General features: G+C 38.0%; 1 protein-coding gene across 4 annotated transcripts in view; it reads right to left on the reverse strand.

Moving 5' to 3' along the window:
- Window positions 1-11830: 11830 nt before the first annotated feature.
- The window catches only part of ST6GALNAC5 (ST6 N-acetylgalactosaminide alpha-2,6-sialyltransferase 5), a 205187-nt gene continuing 199566 nt past the window's right edge, over window positions 11831-17451 (reverse strand). For 2 of the 4 annotated variants that reach the window (XM_002715552.6, XM_089300481.1), the window contains one exon: window positions 11831-16340. In XM_002715552.6, the coding sequence (XP_002715598.1) occupies window positions 16109-16340 (232 nt within the window). In that variant the 3' untranslated portion in view covers window positions 11831-16108. The remainder of the gene's footprint in view (window positions 16341-17451) is intronic. The other 2 variants (XM_070078237.2, XR_016210963.1) reach the window with 2 other exon arrangements.

Here is a 17451-nt window from a genome sequence, read left to right on the forward strand (position 1 = left end):
ATAATAATAATAAAGTGCTCAGAAAGGGAGAAACAGAGAGAGAGGTCTTTCATCTGCTGGTTCACTCCCAAAATGGCCACAATGGCCAGGGCTGGGCCAGGCAGAGCCAGAAATTTCATCTGGGTTTCCTATGTGGGTGTAGGGGCCCAAGCACTTGGGCCATCCTGGCTGCATTCCCAGGCACATTAGCAGGGAGCTGGATCAGAAGTGGAGTAGCCTGGAATAGAACCAGCACCCAAATGGGATGCTGGCACCACAGACAGCTGCTTTACTTGCTATGCCACAGAGCTGGCCCCAGATTAATAATATTGTAAAAGGAGGAGACATAAGATCATTCTGCTGTACACCACACGAAGGTTCAGAAAAGAAGTTGGTCCCTTTTAAACAGTGATCTTGGACATCCCAGTCTCTAAAACTGTAAGAAATGCTTGTTTAAGCCTCCCAACTTATGGCCGTTTCTTATAGTAGCACAGACTTCATAAGATGCTATCATCCACTGTAGTGGATGATAAGAAAACTTGCTGATTTGAAAATCCATGTAAAATATTTTTAATATCCCACTATAGTTATTTTATATTGGATATGTAATCCCAGCCTCTTTTTAAAACAATATTTACTTATATATTTTATAGTAAAATATTTATTTATTTATTTATTTTACCCAGAAACCTTTTAGTTACCTATACACACTTTATGCATTTCATAAATACAAATTTAGGAACATAGTGATTCTTCCTACCCTACCTTCCCTCTCTCCTGCACTCACATCCTTTTTCTTGTTCCCTCTCCTATTCCTATACTTATTTTTTACTAAGATCTATTTTCAATGCATTTTATACACATAAGACTAACCCCATACTAAGTAAGAGTTCAAAAAATAATATGAGGAAAAAAAAAAACCTGTTCCTTAGCAGTCAGAACAAGGGCTGTATAAAGTCATCACATCATCACATCTTGAGATGTTAATTGAAATTCTATAGATTACATTTAGGTACTTTATGAGTTATCACAAATCAGGGAGAACATATGGGACTTGTCCTTTGGGACTGGCTTATTTCACCAAGTATGATGTTTCTAGTTTCATCCATTTTGTTGCAAATGACAGGATTTCAGTTTTTTTTTTTTCTTACCACTGTGTAGTATTCTCCATTGTGTACATATCCCACAATTTGTTTATCCAGTATTCAGTTGATGGACATTTAGTTTGATTCCGTATCTTAACTATTGCTGAGCTGCAATAAACATAGGCATATAGATAACTCTTTCATATGCTGATTTCATTTCCTTTGGTAAATTCCCAAGAGTGGGATGGCTGAGTCATATCCTAGGTCTACATTCAGATTTCTGAGGTATCTCTATACTGTCTTCCACAGTAGCCGTAGAAGTTTACATTCTCACCAACAGTGGGTTAGAGTATCTTTTTCCTCATTTCTTCACCAGCTTTTGTTGTTTGTTGATTTCTGTATGAAAGCCATTCTAACTGGCATGAGGAGAACCCTCATTGTGGTTTTGATTTGCATTTCCATGGTGTCTAGTGATCCTAAGCATTTTTTTATGTATATGTTGCATTTCCTATTTTGAAACATGCTTGTTCAAGTCATTTAGCCCATTTCTTAAGTGGGTTGTTTGTTTTGTTGTTGTAGAGTTTCTTGAGCTCTTTATAAATTCTAGATATTAATCCTTTATCAGCTGAATAGTTTGCAAATACTCTCTCCCATTCTATCAGTTGCCTTTTCACCTTCCTGAGTGTTTCTTTTGCAGTGCAGAGGCTTTTCAATTTGATGTAATCCCATTTGTCAATTATGGTTTTGATTGCCTGTGCTTCTGGGGTCTTTTCCAAGAACTCTTTGCCTGTGCCAATGTCTTGCAGGGTTTCTCCAATGTTCTCTAATAATTTGATGGTATCAGGTCATAGATTTAGGTCTTTGATCAACCTTGAGTGGATTTTTGTGTAAGGTGTATGGCAGGAGTCTTGCTTCATACTTCTGCATGTGGAGATCCAGTTTTCCGGTTTTAGCTACTGTGTCAAAGATAAGTTGGTTGTAGATGCATAGATTGATTTCTGGAGTTTCTATTATCTTCCATTGGTCTAAAAGTCTGTTTTTGTGTTAGTACCAGGCTGTTTTTTTAAACTTTTATTTAGTAAATATAAATTTCCAAAGTACAGTTTATGGATTACAATGGCTTCCCCCCACAATAACTTCCCTCCAACTCGCACCCCTCCCATCCCCAGCTCCCTCTCCCATTCCATTCACATCAAGATTCATTTTCAATTATCTTTATATACTGAAGATCCATTTAGTATATATTAAGTAAAGATTTCATCAGTTTGCACCCACACAGAAACACAAAGTGTAAAATACTGTTTCAATACTAGTTATAGCATTACTTCACATTGGACAACACATTAAGGACAGATCCCACATGAGGAGTAAGTACACAGTGACTCCTGTTGTTGACTTCTTAACAATTTGACACTCTTGTTTATGGCGTCAGTAATCTCCCTAGGCTCCAGTCATGAGTTCCCAAGGCTATGGAAGCCTTTTGAGTTTGCTGACTTCGATCTTATTCTGACAGGGTCATAGTCAAAGTGGAAGTTCTCTCCTCCCTTCAGAGGAAGTTACCTTCTTCTTTGATTTATAACTTCCCTGTGCTATGTCTTGAAATCTGGTATTGTGATGCTTCCAGCTTTGTTTTTGTTGTATAAGATTGCTTTAGCAATTTTGGGTCTCCTATTTGTTCATAAGAATTTCAGCATCAGTTTTTTTCTGTAACTGAGAAGAATGTACTTGGTATTTTGATTGGTATTATATAGAATCTCTAAATTGCTTTTGTTAGTATGGATTTTTTTTGAACTTTTATTTAGCAAATATAATTTTCCAAAGTACAGTTTATGGATTACAATGGCTCCCCCCCCCATAACTTCCCTCCTACCCACACCCCTCCCATCTCCTGCTCCCTCTCCCATTCCATTCACATCAAGATTCATTTTCAATTATCTTTATATACTGAAGATCCATTTAGTATATGTTAAGTAAAGATTTCATCAGTCTGCAACACACAGAACATAAAGTGTAAAATACTGTTTCAGTACTAGTTATAGCATTAATTCACATTGGAAACACATTAAGGACAGATCCCACATGAGGAGTAAGTACACAGTGACTCCTGTTGTTGACTTAACAATTTGACACTCTTGTTTATGGCGTCAGAAATCTCCCTAGGCTCTAGTCATGAGTTCCCAAGGCTATGGAAGCCTCTTGAGTTCGCTGACTTCGATCTTATTTAGACAAGGTCATAGTCAAAGTGGAAGTTCTCTCCACCCTTCAGAGCAAGGTACCTCCTCCTTTGATGGCCCGTTCTTTCTACTGGGATCTCACTCACAGAGATCTTTCATTTAGGTGGTTTTTGTTGTTGTTGTTGTTTTTTTCCCAGAGTGTCTCGGATTTCCATGCCTAAAATACTCTCATGGGCTCTTCAGCCAGATCCGAATGCCTTAAGGGCTGATTCTGAGGCCAGAGTGCTGTTTAGGACATCTGCCATTCTATGAGTCTGCTGTGTATCCCACATCCCATGTTGGATCGTTCTCTCCCTTTTTTATTCTATCAGTTAGTATTCACAGACACTAGTCTTGTTTGTGTGATCCCTTTGACTCTTAGACCTATCAGTGTGATCAATTGTGAACTGAAATTGATCACTTGGACTAGTGAGATGGCGTTGGTACATGCAGTCTTATGGGATTGAATTGGAATCCCCTGGCACATTTCTAACTCCACCATTTGGTGCAAGTCCGATTGAGCATGTCCCAAATTGTACATCTCCTCCCTCTCTTATTCCCACTCTTATATTTAACAGGGATCACTTTTCAGTTAAATTTCAACACCAAAGAATAAATGTGTGTTAATTACAGAGTTCAAACAATAGTATTAACTAGAACAAAAAATACTAAAAGGGATAAAGTATTAAATTGTACATCAACAGACAGGACAAGGGCTAATCAAGTCACTGTTTCTCATAGTGTCCCTTTCACTTCAACAGGTTTCCTTTTTTTTTTGTGGTTGGTCAGTTGTCACTGATCAGGGAGAACATATGATGTTAGTATGGATATTTTGATGATATTGGTTCTTCCAATCCATGAACATGGAAGATTTTTTCCATTTTTTGTATCTTCTTATATTTCTTCCTTTAATGTTTTGTAATTTTCACTGTTTAGGTCTTTGGTGTCCTTGGTTAAATTTATTCCAAGATATTTGATTTTTTGTAGCTGTTGTGAATGGGATTGATCTTAGAAGTTCTTTCTCATGGGGTTGGCACTATGGCATAGTGGATAAAAGCCATCACCTGCAGTGATGGCATCCCATGTGGTTGCCAGTTCGAGTCCCAGCTGCTCCTCTACCAATTCAGCTCTCTGCTATGGCATGGGAAAGCAGTAGAAGATGGCCCAAGTGCTTGGGCCCCTGCATCCATGTGGGAGACCTGAAAGAAGCTCCTGGATCCTGGCTTCGGATCAGGCAGCTCCAGCCATTGTGGCCAATTGGGGAGTGTATGGAGGATGGAGGATCTCTCTGCCTCTCTTTCTCTCTCTGTGTAACTCTTTCAAATAAATAAATCTTTAAAAAAGAGAAAGAAGAAGGTCTTTCTCAGCCATTACATTGTCTTTGTATACAAAGGCTATTGATTTTTGTGCATTCATTTTATATCCTGTTACTTTACCAAATTCTTTTATGTGTTTCAATAGTCTCTTAGAGGATTCTTTTGGATCCCCTATATATAGAATCATGTCATCTGCAAATAGGAATAGTTTGACTTCTTCCTTCCTAATTTGTATCCTTTTTATTTCTTTTTCTTGCTAATGGCTCTGGATAAATCTTCCAGGACTATAGTGAACACAATGGTATGAGTGTGCATCCTTGTCTGGTTCAGGACCTTAATGGGAATGCTTCATACTTTCCCCATTCAATAAGATGCTGGCCATAGGTTTGTCATAAATTGCCTTGACTGTATTAGGAATGTTCCTTCTATACCCAATTTGCTTAAGTTTTCCATTATAAAAGGGTATTGTATTTTATCAATTGCTTTCTGTACATCTATTGAAATAATCATATTGCTTTCATTCTTCAGTTTGTTAATGTGATGTATCGCATTGATTGATTTGTGAATGTTGAACCATCCATGCATACCAGTTGGTCCACTTGAATGAACTTTCAGATATGTTGTTGGATTCTATTGGCTATTTTGTTGAGGATTTTTGTGTCTATGTTCATCAGGGTAAATGGTCTGTAGTTCTCTTTTTCTTTTGTATCTTTTTCAGGTTTAGGAATTAAGGAGTTTTGGAATATTCCCTCCTTTTCAATTGTTTCGCATAGCTTGAGAAGAATTGGAGTTACTTCTTCTTTAAATGTCTGATAGAATTAATTGGTGAAGCCATCTGGTCCTGGGCTTTTCTTTTTCTGGGAGGATCTTTATTACAGTTTCAATTTCCATCTTGGTTATTGTTCTGTTTAGGTTTTCTATGTGTTCATGACTCAATTTTGATAAGTCCTGTGTGTTCAGGAATCTATCCATTTCTTCTAGGCTTTTGGCATTCTGGTCTTTGGAGTAATTCCTAATGATTCTTTTTATTTCTGTGGTATCTGTTGTTATATTTTCTTTTTCTTCTCTAATTTTATTGATTTTGGTCTTTTTTTGATTAGTTGAGCCAATGGGGTCAATTTTGTTTATTTTTTCAAACAACCATCTCTTTGTTTTGCTGATTTTTTCAAATTTTGTTTCAATTTTGTTTATTCTCTAATTTTAATTATTTCTTATCTCCTATTAATTTGGGTTCTGGTTTGCCATTGTTTTTCTAGGTCCTTGAGATGCATTCATGGCTCATTTATTTGATACCTTTCCAATTTATTGAGGAAGGCAGCAATTGTTCCAAACATTCCTCTTAACACTGCTTTTTCTGTATCCCATAGTTTTGATATGTTGCATTGTTGTCTTCATTCATTTCCAGAAATTTTTGATTTCTTCAATGACCCACTGTTCATTCAGGTGAATGTTGTTCAGTCTCCATGTATGTGCATATGTTCCAAGATTCTTGAGTTATTGATTTCCAGCTTCATTCCATTGTGGTCAGAGAATATTGGTGGTATGATTTCAATATTTTAAAAATTTGCTGATACTTGCTTTATGGCCTAGCATGTGGTCTAATCTGGAGAAAGTTCCATGCACTGGTGAGAAGAATGTGTATTCTGCAACTGCAAGATTGAAAGTTCTGTAGATATCTGTTAGTTCCATTTGGTTTATAGTGTTGACTAACTCTGTTGTTTACTTGCTGATTTTCTGTCTGTTCACTGCCCAAAGTGGAGTATTGAAGTCCCCCATTACTACTGTATTTGAATCTATGTCTCCCTTTAGATCCATTAACTCTTCTTTTAAATAGCCAGGTGACCTATAATTAGTTGCATATACATTTATTAAAGTCACATCTTCCTGTTGAATTGATCCCTTAATCATTACATAGTGCCCTTCTTTGTTTCTTTTTTACAGTTTTTGTGTTAAAGTCTCTTTTGTCTGATATTAGGATGGCTATACCAGCTCTTTTTGGTTTCTGTTAGCATGGAATATCTTTTTCATCCTTTCACTTTCAGTCTGCATGTCTCTTTGATGGTAAGATGTGTTTCTTGTAGGCAACAAATAGATAGGCTTTGTTTTTCAATCCATTCAGCAAGTCTGCATCTTTTAACTGTAAGTTGAGGCCATTTATATTCAAGTTAACTATTGATAAGTACTTACTTGACCCTACCGTTTTTCCATGAATATTCCTATTCTTTACTTTGGATTTCCTTTGTACTTTTACTGTGACATTTTCTGCCTTCATCTTCTTTCATAGTGATGACCATGTTTCTGTGTTTCTGTATGTAGCACATCCTTAAGTATTTTTAATTCATTCATGGATTTGCTTCAGATTACTTCTAGTAATCCTATGATAAATTTTTTGAATTCCATTTCCAGTATCTCATCAATCTCTTCATCTTCACATTCTAGTTTTGAAGTATTGTTATGATCTTTTGGAGGCATGATGTTGTACTCCTTATTCTTTTTTCTTGAATTTCTGTGTTTATTTTTAGGCATTTGTGGAGATACTTGTTGGGTTTTTTTAGCCCCTGTTATGGCTCTTATATTTGGACTGTCTCTGTGGTTTAGTGAAATCTCTGCTCTTTCAGTGAACATCCAGAAGTGTGTGCTGGTTGTAGCCAGTAAGCTCTGTTTAGTGCTCCGCACGAGAGGAGTATCCAAGGTGATACTCAAGTTAGGTATGATAAATTCCCTCATTTTATTTTTTATTTATTTATTTTATCAGAAGGAAGGGTTTGGTCAGCTCTGTTGGTGTAGTCTCATGCTCACCTCTCTTCCACGGCAACTAATGCCTGAATGCTAGCCCCAGTATGTGTAATATATGTCCATACCACCACAAGAACCACACAATGGATATGTGTAGTCCTCAGTGTGGGCAGAGATCCTATAGCAATGCCCTCCCCAGGCAATGAGGGAGCCCCAAGTGTGTGGAGCTGCCCACAGCGACTGCCCAGAGACCGAGCCGCATCCTGCACCCTCTCACACAGCCACAGTTTTATCACAATCCTAGCAAACAAGGCTTCTACAGTCATGGGCACCCAGTCCCTGTCAATTCTCCCAGCATCTCCTCTCGGCTAGTTGCTGAGCTACAGATACAAGCTGATGTAGCTATTACATATGACCAAAATGGCCCCTGGCCTCTCTCAGCTAGTTACAGGATGCCAGTAACTAGGTGATCAGGAAGAGAGAAACATGCCCTCTTTTTCCCCTTTAGGTTGGCAGGTACACTGTTCCCCACAGGGTCCCAAGCCAGACTCATGCCAGGCTCTCCTCGCAGATTTATCGCTGGTGGCTTGGGCTGCTGCAGTCTGGTCTTACCTCACTCTCCAAAGCTGGTGCTGAGGTTCTTGGCTGCTGGGGTCTTGCATTGTTTCCATGTTCCTGTTATGTGTCTACACTGTCCATGTACATCCACAGCATCCCTCTAACTTGCTGAAGTTTCCACTGCCATTTTCTCCCTATCTATTTTCTGAGATTGCACTCTCTTACTTTTTTTAAAACTATCATCCCGTAGACTAGAGCAGTAAGCTCCATCCCTATTTCACCGTCTTGGAATATCCTGTATTTATTTTTTATTTATTTATTGGAAAGCAAGAGTTAGAGAGTGAGATTGAGAGAGAGAGAGAGAGAGAGAGAGAGAGAGAGATATCCTCCATCTGTGTGTTCACTCCTCAAATGACCACAATCATGTCTGGGCCAGGCTGAAACCAGAAACTAGGAATTCCATCTAGGTCTCTCATGTGGGTATCGGGGGTCCTAGTACTTAGCCCATCTTATGCTGCTTCCGATTCCAGATTCCTGCTAATGTGCATCCTAGAACACAGCAGGTGATGGCTCAAGTACTTGGGTCCCTGCCAACCATGTGGGAGACCTAGATTGAATTCCTGGCTCCAGATATCCACTTGGCCTAACTTCAGTTGTTGTGTGCATTTGGGGAGTAAACTAGTAGATGGAAGATTTCTGTCTGTCTCTCTACCAAGCAAAATAAAAATAAACATTTTTTTATAAAAAGAGTGCAAAGCTTTTTGAAGTTATATGATTTATATAAGGAAATATATGTTTATTTTGGTGCGAAAATTTTGAAATGTGCAAATTTTTTTCATAATATGAATTTTTATGAACTATTTGAAGTACCATCACACAAGTTAAGATCACAGTGAAGCATAATTTATATACACCAGCTGGGCAAAAACTTACAGTCTGGCAATGCTGAGTGTTGGCAAGGGTATGGACAACTGCTGTTAGGAATAAAAGGGGCCCAGTCACTTTGGAGGAAAAAATTGGCAATATTGTGTGCATATGGACAATTGTACTCACTAGCACAGCAATTTTATTTGTAAGTATATTTTGTAAAAAATTATTGCACACATGTATGGGTACTAGAAGAACTTTCTAAGAATATTCAGAAAAACATTGAACCTATGCAGTGATTCCAATGTGATTTGTCCCCAAAAGGTTTATGTGTTGGGATCATGGCCCTCGGTGTGGCATTTTTGGGAGATGAGACACATTTAAGAGGTGTGGTCTAGTAGGCGGTCATTAGGTCATTGGGGCTATCACCCTAAAAAGGTTAATGCTGATCTTGTGAAGTGAGTTAGCTATCCCATGAGAGAGTTGTTATGGAAAGAGCAAGCCTGGCCCTCAGATCCCTCTCTGGCTTCTTGTCTCATCGCGTGTTCTCTTCCCCACACTTCCCCACCGTTGTGATACCAGCTGCCATAAGACCCTCACCAGAGACCAAATTGGTAGGGTCTCCTAATCTTGGACTTTCAGCCTCCAAAACTGTGAGCTAAATAAATCTTTTTTTAAAAAAAGTAAAAAGGCATTTTGTTATAGCAACATAAAACAGGCATATTAGTAACAAGCAGAAGACCCAAATGTTCACTGACAAAAGAATGGATAAAAATAAATTATGATGTATCCACACAATGGCATTATACAAGAGTGAAAATAATCAAGAACTCTATGCAAAGAAAATGAATAAGTCTTTAAATAAAGCAAGTTCCAGAAGACTCTACACAATTGTTCAAATAGTTATAATGTTTACAAATATGTAAAACTAAAGAGTATAGTATTTATAGATTATATGTAATAAAACTATTTAGAAATCATGAGAATGGTAAATAGAAATTCAAAGATAATAGAAGGATAGTGTCTGCTTCAAGATTTTGATGTCTGCTTCAAAATTTGCACAATTGTCACATTTTGTTTGGTATGTATCAAATATTATTATGCAGTGATTATTCTAATAAAATTGTTACCTATAAGATTACAATTCTGTAATAAGAACATGGTGACCAACAAAAGAAACTGCACAGATGCACTGGTTTTTAATTGCCTTTCCCACTTAATAGTGGTAAGACCTTGGGGGAGTTACAGAAGTGTCTTGTACCTCAATTTTCACATCTGTAAAAGGGGAATGAAAAAAGAACCTAGTTGATGGGATTGTTGTGAGAAGTAAATGAATTTACACACATAAAGTACTTAGAGGAAAGCTTGGTACAAGCATGCTGTTTGTCCATTTTTGTCTTCATCACCCTGAGGCCCAAATGCACAGCTTCTCTTTGTCTCAGTTTGCTTATTTGCATCAGGATAATAGGATTATGGGGAAATAATATGAGTATATATGTCACGAATGTTATTTGCAAAACACAGTAGATATTCAATGGATAAAAATGTAGTTGCAAAGGTTTTGACTCACTTTCATGGGTTTCCTATATTTGATTTTTTTGTTTATTATTATTTTTTATTTTTATTTTTTGACAGGCAGAGTGGACAGTGAGAGAGAGAGAGACAGAGAGAAAGGTCTTCCTTTGCCGTTGGTTCACCCTCCAATGGCCGCCGCGGCCAGCGCGCTGCTGCCAGCGCATCGTGCTGATCCGATGGCAGGAGCCAGGTAATTATCCCGGACTCCCATGGGGTGCAGGGCCCAAGTACTTGGGCCATCCTCCACTGCACTCCCTGGCCACAGCAGAGAGCTGGCCTGGAAGAGGGGCAACTGGGACAGAATCCAGCGCCCCGACCAGGACTAGAACCTGGTGTGCCAGCGCCGCAAGGCGGAGGATTAGCCTAGTGAGCCGCGGCGCCGGCCCCCTATATTTGATTTTAAAATTAAATATCTAGCCTCATGCTAAAGAACTATAGCCTTGAGGTGATTTATGTAGTGAGTGAAGACATTTTTTTAAGTGTAGTTACATGTGGCTATCTTTCCTAGCACCCCTGCTAGAATTCTGTTTGAAATCCTGTTACAATGTCTTTTAATATTTTATGAAGTAACATTTTGTGATTGTAATAAAAGTATTGAAAATATGGGAAAATCTATATAATTCTATCTCTTCAGAAATAAGTACTCAACTCAGTTTAATGTAGTGTCTTGTAGCTTTTCCCCTATGCTTTAAAAAGTGAAATTAAGATCACACAATTAAGTAAGTATGTGGAAGAGCCAGCAATGAATGAGAGGTGTTCTGAAAAAATCCACATATCCAAGAAAGCAATGGTTATGATTCCTCTCGGGGGCAGCCACTGGCTGTGAATTCACCTTTACTGGAGCTGTGAGGTCCCTAGAACCAGGTGTTGGCCAGTAGTGATTCAGGAGCCTGGGACACTCTGCCAGGGACACCTTTTTCCAAGAATTCTTTCTCCTCATATTGTGAAAACGTTAAAACCAGTTTTGATTGTTTCACTGGCACAAAAGGATTTTGGTTTTTTTCATTTTGTTCTTAAGATAAACATGCACTTAATTTTTATACATCCTTAATAACCATCAGTTGGATTCCCAATAGCTTTAGGAGGCTGTCAAGGTTAAGTTAAGTTACACCTTGTCTCAGTTTAGCCCTTCTTTTGTTAAATCAAAAAGTCAGAGCCTGAGCTGCTTTTTTGCCCTTCTGCTGATGGTGTAGCATTTGTCAATACTAAATTTAATTTCAACTAAGACCAGTGCATGAACAGCAAAAACATAAAGCTTGTTAACTTGACTTTGTCTGTGTGCTCCGTACAGCCAGCATTAGCAAACCTAATGAATTCAGCAACATTATTCTATCCAAATCTAGGTCAGCTATGTTGATTAAAAAATTATAAGATTAAAGACTGGCCCTATAAAAACCCACTTAAAATTTAATTATATCATAAGCTATTGCATCTCTTGTACTTATAGAATGTATTTTACACCCAATTACCAATGCAGTGGGTCAACATTAAGAGATCATCATCAACAACAGACATTTATTGAGCGCCTATTGTGTGCAAGGCACTGTACAAGGTATTGGGCTACAAAAACAAAGGAGAAATAGTCCCTGCCCTCAAGGAGCTTACAATCTAATTAGACTCACAGGACACATACATACAAAGACAAAGAACAATCCAAGGTAGCATATAATGTTAGGGCACTGAGTAGAAACCAACAAGATTTCAGCCTTTTTTGCATTTGCATTTCAATACCCTGAGTAGGTGGGGGGTGAGTAAGCTAGAATAGAGGGGCTACTCTTGTTGACACTCTCTCATCTCTTTCCATGCCAAAGTATCTTCTGGCATGTGATAAAACCTAGACAATGGTTTACTCCCCTTCCCCCCCACCTCCCAGCTCATTATAGTTCTTGAGGTGGCAATTAGACAGGGTGACCTCCTGTCCCAGTTCCAGGACTGCCCTAATGTTAACATTGAAAGTCTATGTCTTGGAACTCCCACCTCTACACTCCTCTCGCAGTCTTGGGAAAACAAGGAGGGTATTTCTGAAGTACCTTGTTTGTTGCCAGATGTATGCCTCCCATCTATGACAGTCATTACTCTGGCAGTCATTACTCTATCTGTTCCCCAGATAGTTCTCTAGCTAAGAAACCTAGGAGGAAGACCTTAACAACCACAAAGACTGCTGGTGTAGACAAAAGAATGACAACTCAGACGGAATGGGTCCCAAGAGAGATGTGAGGATGAGAGGAATGATTGAGCCAGTTATGAAATATGTCGTGTGTTGCATTATTGCATCTTTTCCTAACACTGTCAAATGAGAATGTGGCACAGACTCTCTCAGGGTAGGTCTACTTGACATTTGGAATCACCACTCTGAACCCAGGATAGACTCCTAAAATGACGCCACTCTACAGGGGCAAATATTTGGACAGGTACTAAACAGGTACAAGTGCATTTAACTAGCACTGCCTTCATCCTAACAAAATTTCTACTTTTCCCTTCCACTATTCAGCTAGCATTCATTAGCTTATAAATGAATCATTTTAACTTTTCAAGGGGGAGTTTATTTCAAATGAGATAATTTCCCTTCATTCTAACGTAATTCAGGTAGATCAGGGATGGAGAGAACTGCAGAGCAAGAGCAATTTAAGTTGGAAGGTATCTGATAAACAAATGTGGTAATAACCTAAAGATTCCAAAACACAAATGTGGTAGTAACCTAGGGATTCTGAGAAACCACATGAATTTCTCTTTTAGGTTCAATACTCTGTTATATTTGTTTGCTTTTCAAGAAAACATCTAATGCTGAAATCTTAGCATGTTGGACATTTTAGAAGTGCTCTAGTTTTATGTCTAGCCCTTAGGAGTACACACCAGGGTTAGCGAGGCACAGGGACTTAGTTGCCAAATACCCATTAACAGTAATGGAAATCACATAGCTAAATCCCCATGCAGCACGCTGAATATTTACCTCCTAATGTTCTTTTAATGTATGTTTTCTTGGGTGAATATTTACTGTAGAATATTAAATGTGAGATTCCTCTTTTTATGGGCCATTTGCAGTGATTGATTGTGTTTGTGAATCCCTGTATCTTTGCCCATAATGGCTATCTATTGTAATGGCCTCTGCCAAATGTTCTTGCGTTGAAATAACAGAAGCCATGGATCGACCAGCTGTGGGATTGTATTACCTTGGTCTTAAAAGCTAGGAGGGAGCTCATGACACAGCTGGAGAGAGAAGAAAAAGGTATGTTGCAGGAGTGTGTGACTTGGGCTTCAAACACAATCCTATCCAGTGAAGTTGGTGAGGTCTGTAAATGTGGTTTTGTAGTCATCTTTTATATCAGAGTTTATATTGAATGGTGTTGAATGATGTTAAGACTGACAGTCATGAAATGATAGTAGCAAGACAAGAATTCAATTGCCCACAACCATGTCCATCAGCACAATCTATCAGAATTCTAGGCATTTCCCTTCATGCTGTGATAAAGCATCTATCCAAGCAATAATTTCTTACAATTATTTACACCACCATTTTTTTAAAAAAAAATGTGAACTCACATATCCTAGCTACATGTGATGTAAAACATTTCCCAGTGAAGACAGGATTCTCAGAATTTGGTTGCTTTTCACTCTTTTGAGTATTGAAGAGGGAACAGTTACCAAAAATGGAATTATCATGATTTAAAAAAAATCCCTAAAACCTGAAATACACAGACATATGAGATACTATTAGATAACTATATTTAGTTATATCCTTGCATGTCTCAAATAGTCCATACAGATTTCCAAGAATAGAGAATTCTTAAAAGATTCATTTACATCTGAGTAATAGAATCTACCCAAGTGACTGTAAAGTGGTCTGTAGATAATTGTACTGAATTCATACACCTTTGCAGACCTTCAGAAAATACGGTATTCAGAGTCCATGCTGCCTAAGATTATTGGAAAAAAATTCATAGTCCCTTCAAAAACTAGGAGAAAATTTAAAGACTGTGTTCTAGTTTGTTTTCATCAGCCATTTCAACTTTACTGGCTTTTAACAGCTCAAGCCACATCACCCTAATACCAACTTTGGTTTTGCTGTGTGAACACTTGGATTGTGTTTGTATTTCAACAATGGCACTCTATAATTAAGAGTACCAGTTAGTGTAAGGGGATGGAACCTCATTACTAATTTTAAAAGGAGAAAGATGTGGTAATGTGAGTGACCTTTAATCATAAGCCAGGTCATGTTCTATAAAACAGTGTCAGATTCCATACATAATATTTGCTGGTGCCTTCAAATTTGAAATTAAAGAAACTAATGCCTCCTAATCCTGGTATAAGGAAAACACTATAATATTTTTAAAATACTGTTTTTGTACATGACTCTTTTTTAAATGAAAATCTATAATACTAATTTATCTTGTCTCTGCATACTGTAAGTCCTTCATATTCCTTCAGACCAGGGAATGGTAGTGAATATAATCTAAGAAGATTTGCAGAGAGTATAAATAGTTCGTAGAATAAGCGAGTTATCTGATAGGAAATCTCTTTGTATTCTTTTTTCACAGAAGGTCAGCTCCTCCCTCTTGTAGACAGAAAACACCGCAGAAGTAAGTCTGTGGTATGTGGATGTGTGGTCCTTTCAGAGAAGCAGGGGATAGATTTTAGCTAATGGAATTGCAGGAAGAAGTATGTTTTTAACCACAAGAGGGTGATTACTAGCATTATGGAAATATTAATGCTCCCCCCATGTTCCTACTATTGTTGTAGTCTGATTTTTCCAAGTATAAAGTTCTCAAGTGGGTCAACAGGAGGCTCATAGAATTGTAGATTCAGAATAAAACCTTAGAGGTCATCTGGTAGGGTGATATCACCCTACTGAAGAGGAGAAACTAAGGCATTCAAGAAGCTACTTACATCACCTATTATTCAAGAAAACTCTCTAAGTTTTATCTTGTTAGCATGTTTTTGTTTTAATAACACAGTTTTTGGTTTTCAATTTTGTCTTTTTGGAGCAGTTCTGCACATTAGAAAATGTTGTAGCTATTCTTACTATGAACAAGCAATTTGCCTGAAGCCTAGGTGTTCAAAGAATGCAAGACAACATTTCCAAGTCAAATACCAAGTGCATGCTAACAATGAGTATTGTGAACACAGTAACTCATCAATCCAATTCTAGGCCATTTTCAAAAATCATTCAGGATTAAAGAGTTAGGAAGAATAAATCACCACAGAATCATAATCTATAAAAATACTGGCCTAGAGTGCACTAAAAAACTCTCAATAAATAAATATTGGACATTTGCTTTATGAAAGTTAGTGGAGATGTGCTCTTCAGAAATCAAGTCCATATTTTCAGATTGCTTTGTACAAATCACACATACAGAGTCCAACAGATGACAAAGGTTACAGATCAGGTTAGAATACAACTGGATAGAAAAATGTCTTTTGACATGGTATTTTTATAAAGGAATGTGATTATTCTTGTTGAGTTGCTCATGTTTCGGTTTCAAAGGCAATACTTAAAGTGATCCAAAATGTTTTTAGCCAGGGTAGCATCAGTGAAATGAGTGTTGAGCGCCTAAGGTAGCCCCTTTCAAAGAGGCAACACTCATTAGGATGGATTAATTCTGGTATTTTCCCTTTAAACCAACTGTACTGCCTGTAGTCCTGGGACATAGGCATCTGTCCATGGTACTAGAGGATTGAAACTGTTTTTTGCTACCTGTTCCTGTCTGGTGGATCAGGAAGTCCAGCACCCCTGTGTCTGGTACAGTGGGTATCTGAGATTACAGCCTGGCATGCTCATTTCTCAGAACGCAGGTTTATTTTCAGGATGATTTATAGCAAGTGGTTCTGGTTTCCAGTCTGGCTGAAAAAAGTGGATATTGAATGTCCGTGCCCAGTTCTTAAAGACTCTCTTCTCTGTGATAAAGCGGTGATGACTGCCCTTCCGTCCTCGCTCATGGGAGAGATACATTGTACATTCATCAGGTCCAAAAGGCTCATAATAATGATAAGGGACGGAGAGGTGATTGGGATCCCTGTAGGAGGAAAAACGAGATAACTGATTAAAGCAAAAAATTTTTTTTCCTTTGACTGACTCAAGTAAGATGTTATCTTTAATAAGCTGATAAGCACAAATCATACTTTCTAGTTAAATGAATTTCAGGAAATGGTTTTTCTGATGTTTAAGCAATAAACAAGTAGAGAGGTTTTGGGGTTGTTAAATAAATGCAATGACCCTCAGTCTCAAACAAAGAGATTAAATCTGTGTTGTGGGTAGTCAGGCTTCCAGGATGGAGACATAACATATCACTAAAGTACCACTGGAGTTCCTACTTCCGCTCTTGCCCCCTTACAGTCTGTTTACACCAGCAGCTATAAAGGTATTTACAAAGAACAACCATATCATGCCCCTCCTCCACTTCAACCCCTCAAACCCTGCAGAGGCTTCCGGTTATACAGAGAGCAAGGCATACAAGACGCTCCATGAACTGGCTATTCTCCAGAGTCTCCTAATTCACCTTACTTGTTCACTATGCCCTGGCCATATCTGTCTTTCTGGTCATTTGCTTCAGGTCCTTTGCACTGTTGGGAACATTCTCTGCATGAGTTCTCTCCTCATCACTGGGAATAAACTCAGATGTATATCCCTCACAAGAGGCTGTTCCTGACACCTACTCCTTTCACTTCATCACATCTTTCTTTTCTTTATAGCATTAACTGCTCTCCAAAATTGCTATTTTTGTTCATTTATTTATTGACTGTTCACGAGGGGAGAGATTTGTTGTATTTCTGGAATATCACCTGGTAGATACTCAATAAAAAAAATTTTGGAATTTCTTGTTACTGAAAATGATTTAAATGGGCTCAGCAGCTAAACAACAAGCTTCTAAAGACATTTTCTCATCCAAGTCTGGGAAATAGATTTCTTAATTTGATCTCATGGAGGAACAAGGAAGATATCAAGTCAGACACTTCTGTTTTTCTCTTATTGCTCTAAATGGTTTATGTGTAAATGAATTCCCCAAGAAGTTCATGGAAAATGGAATTAAAAGATCAGTTCATTTTGCTACAAAATCTTTTGAAATCCATGCATATTCATAGTGAACATTAAGTCAGTCCAAAAATTTTACGTTGTCAATCTCTTGT

Source organism: Oryctolagus cuniculus, chromosome 7, assembly GCF_051225735.1.
Source record: "Oryctolagus cuniculus isolate XC-2025 breed Fujian yellow rabbit chromosome 7, ASM5122573v1, whole genome shotgun sequence".
NCBI lineage: Eukaryota > Metazoa > Chordata > Mammalia > Lagomorpha > Leporidae > Oryctolagus > Oryctolagus cuniculus.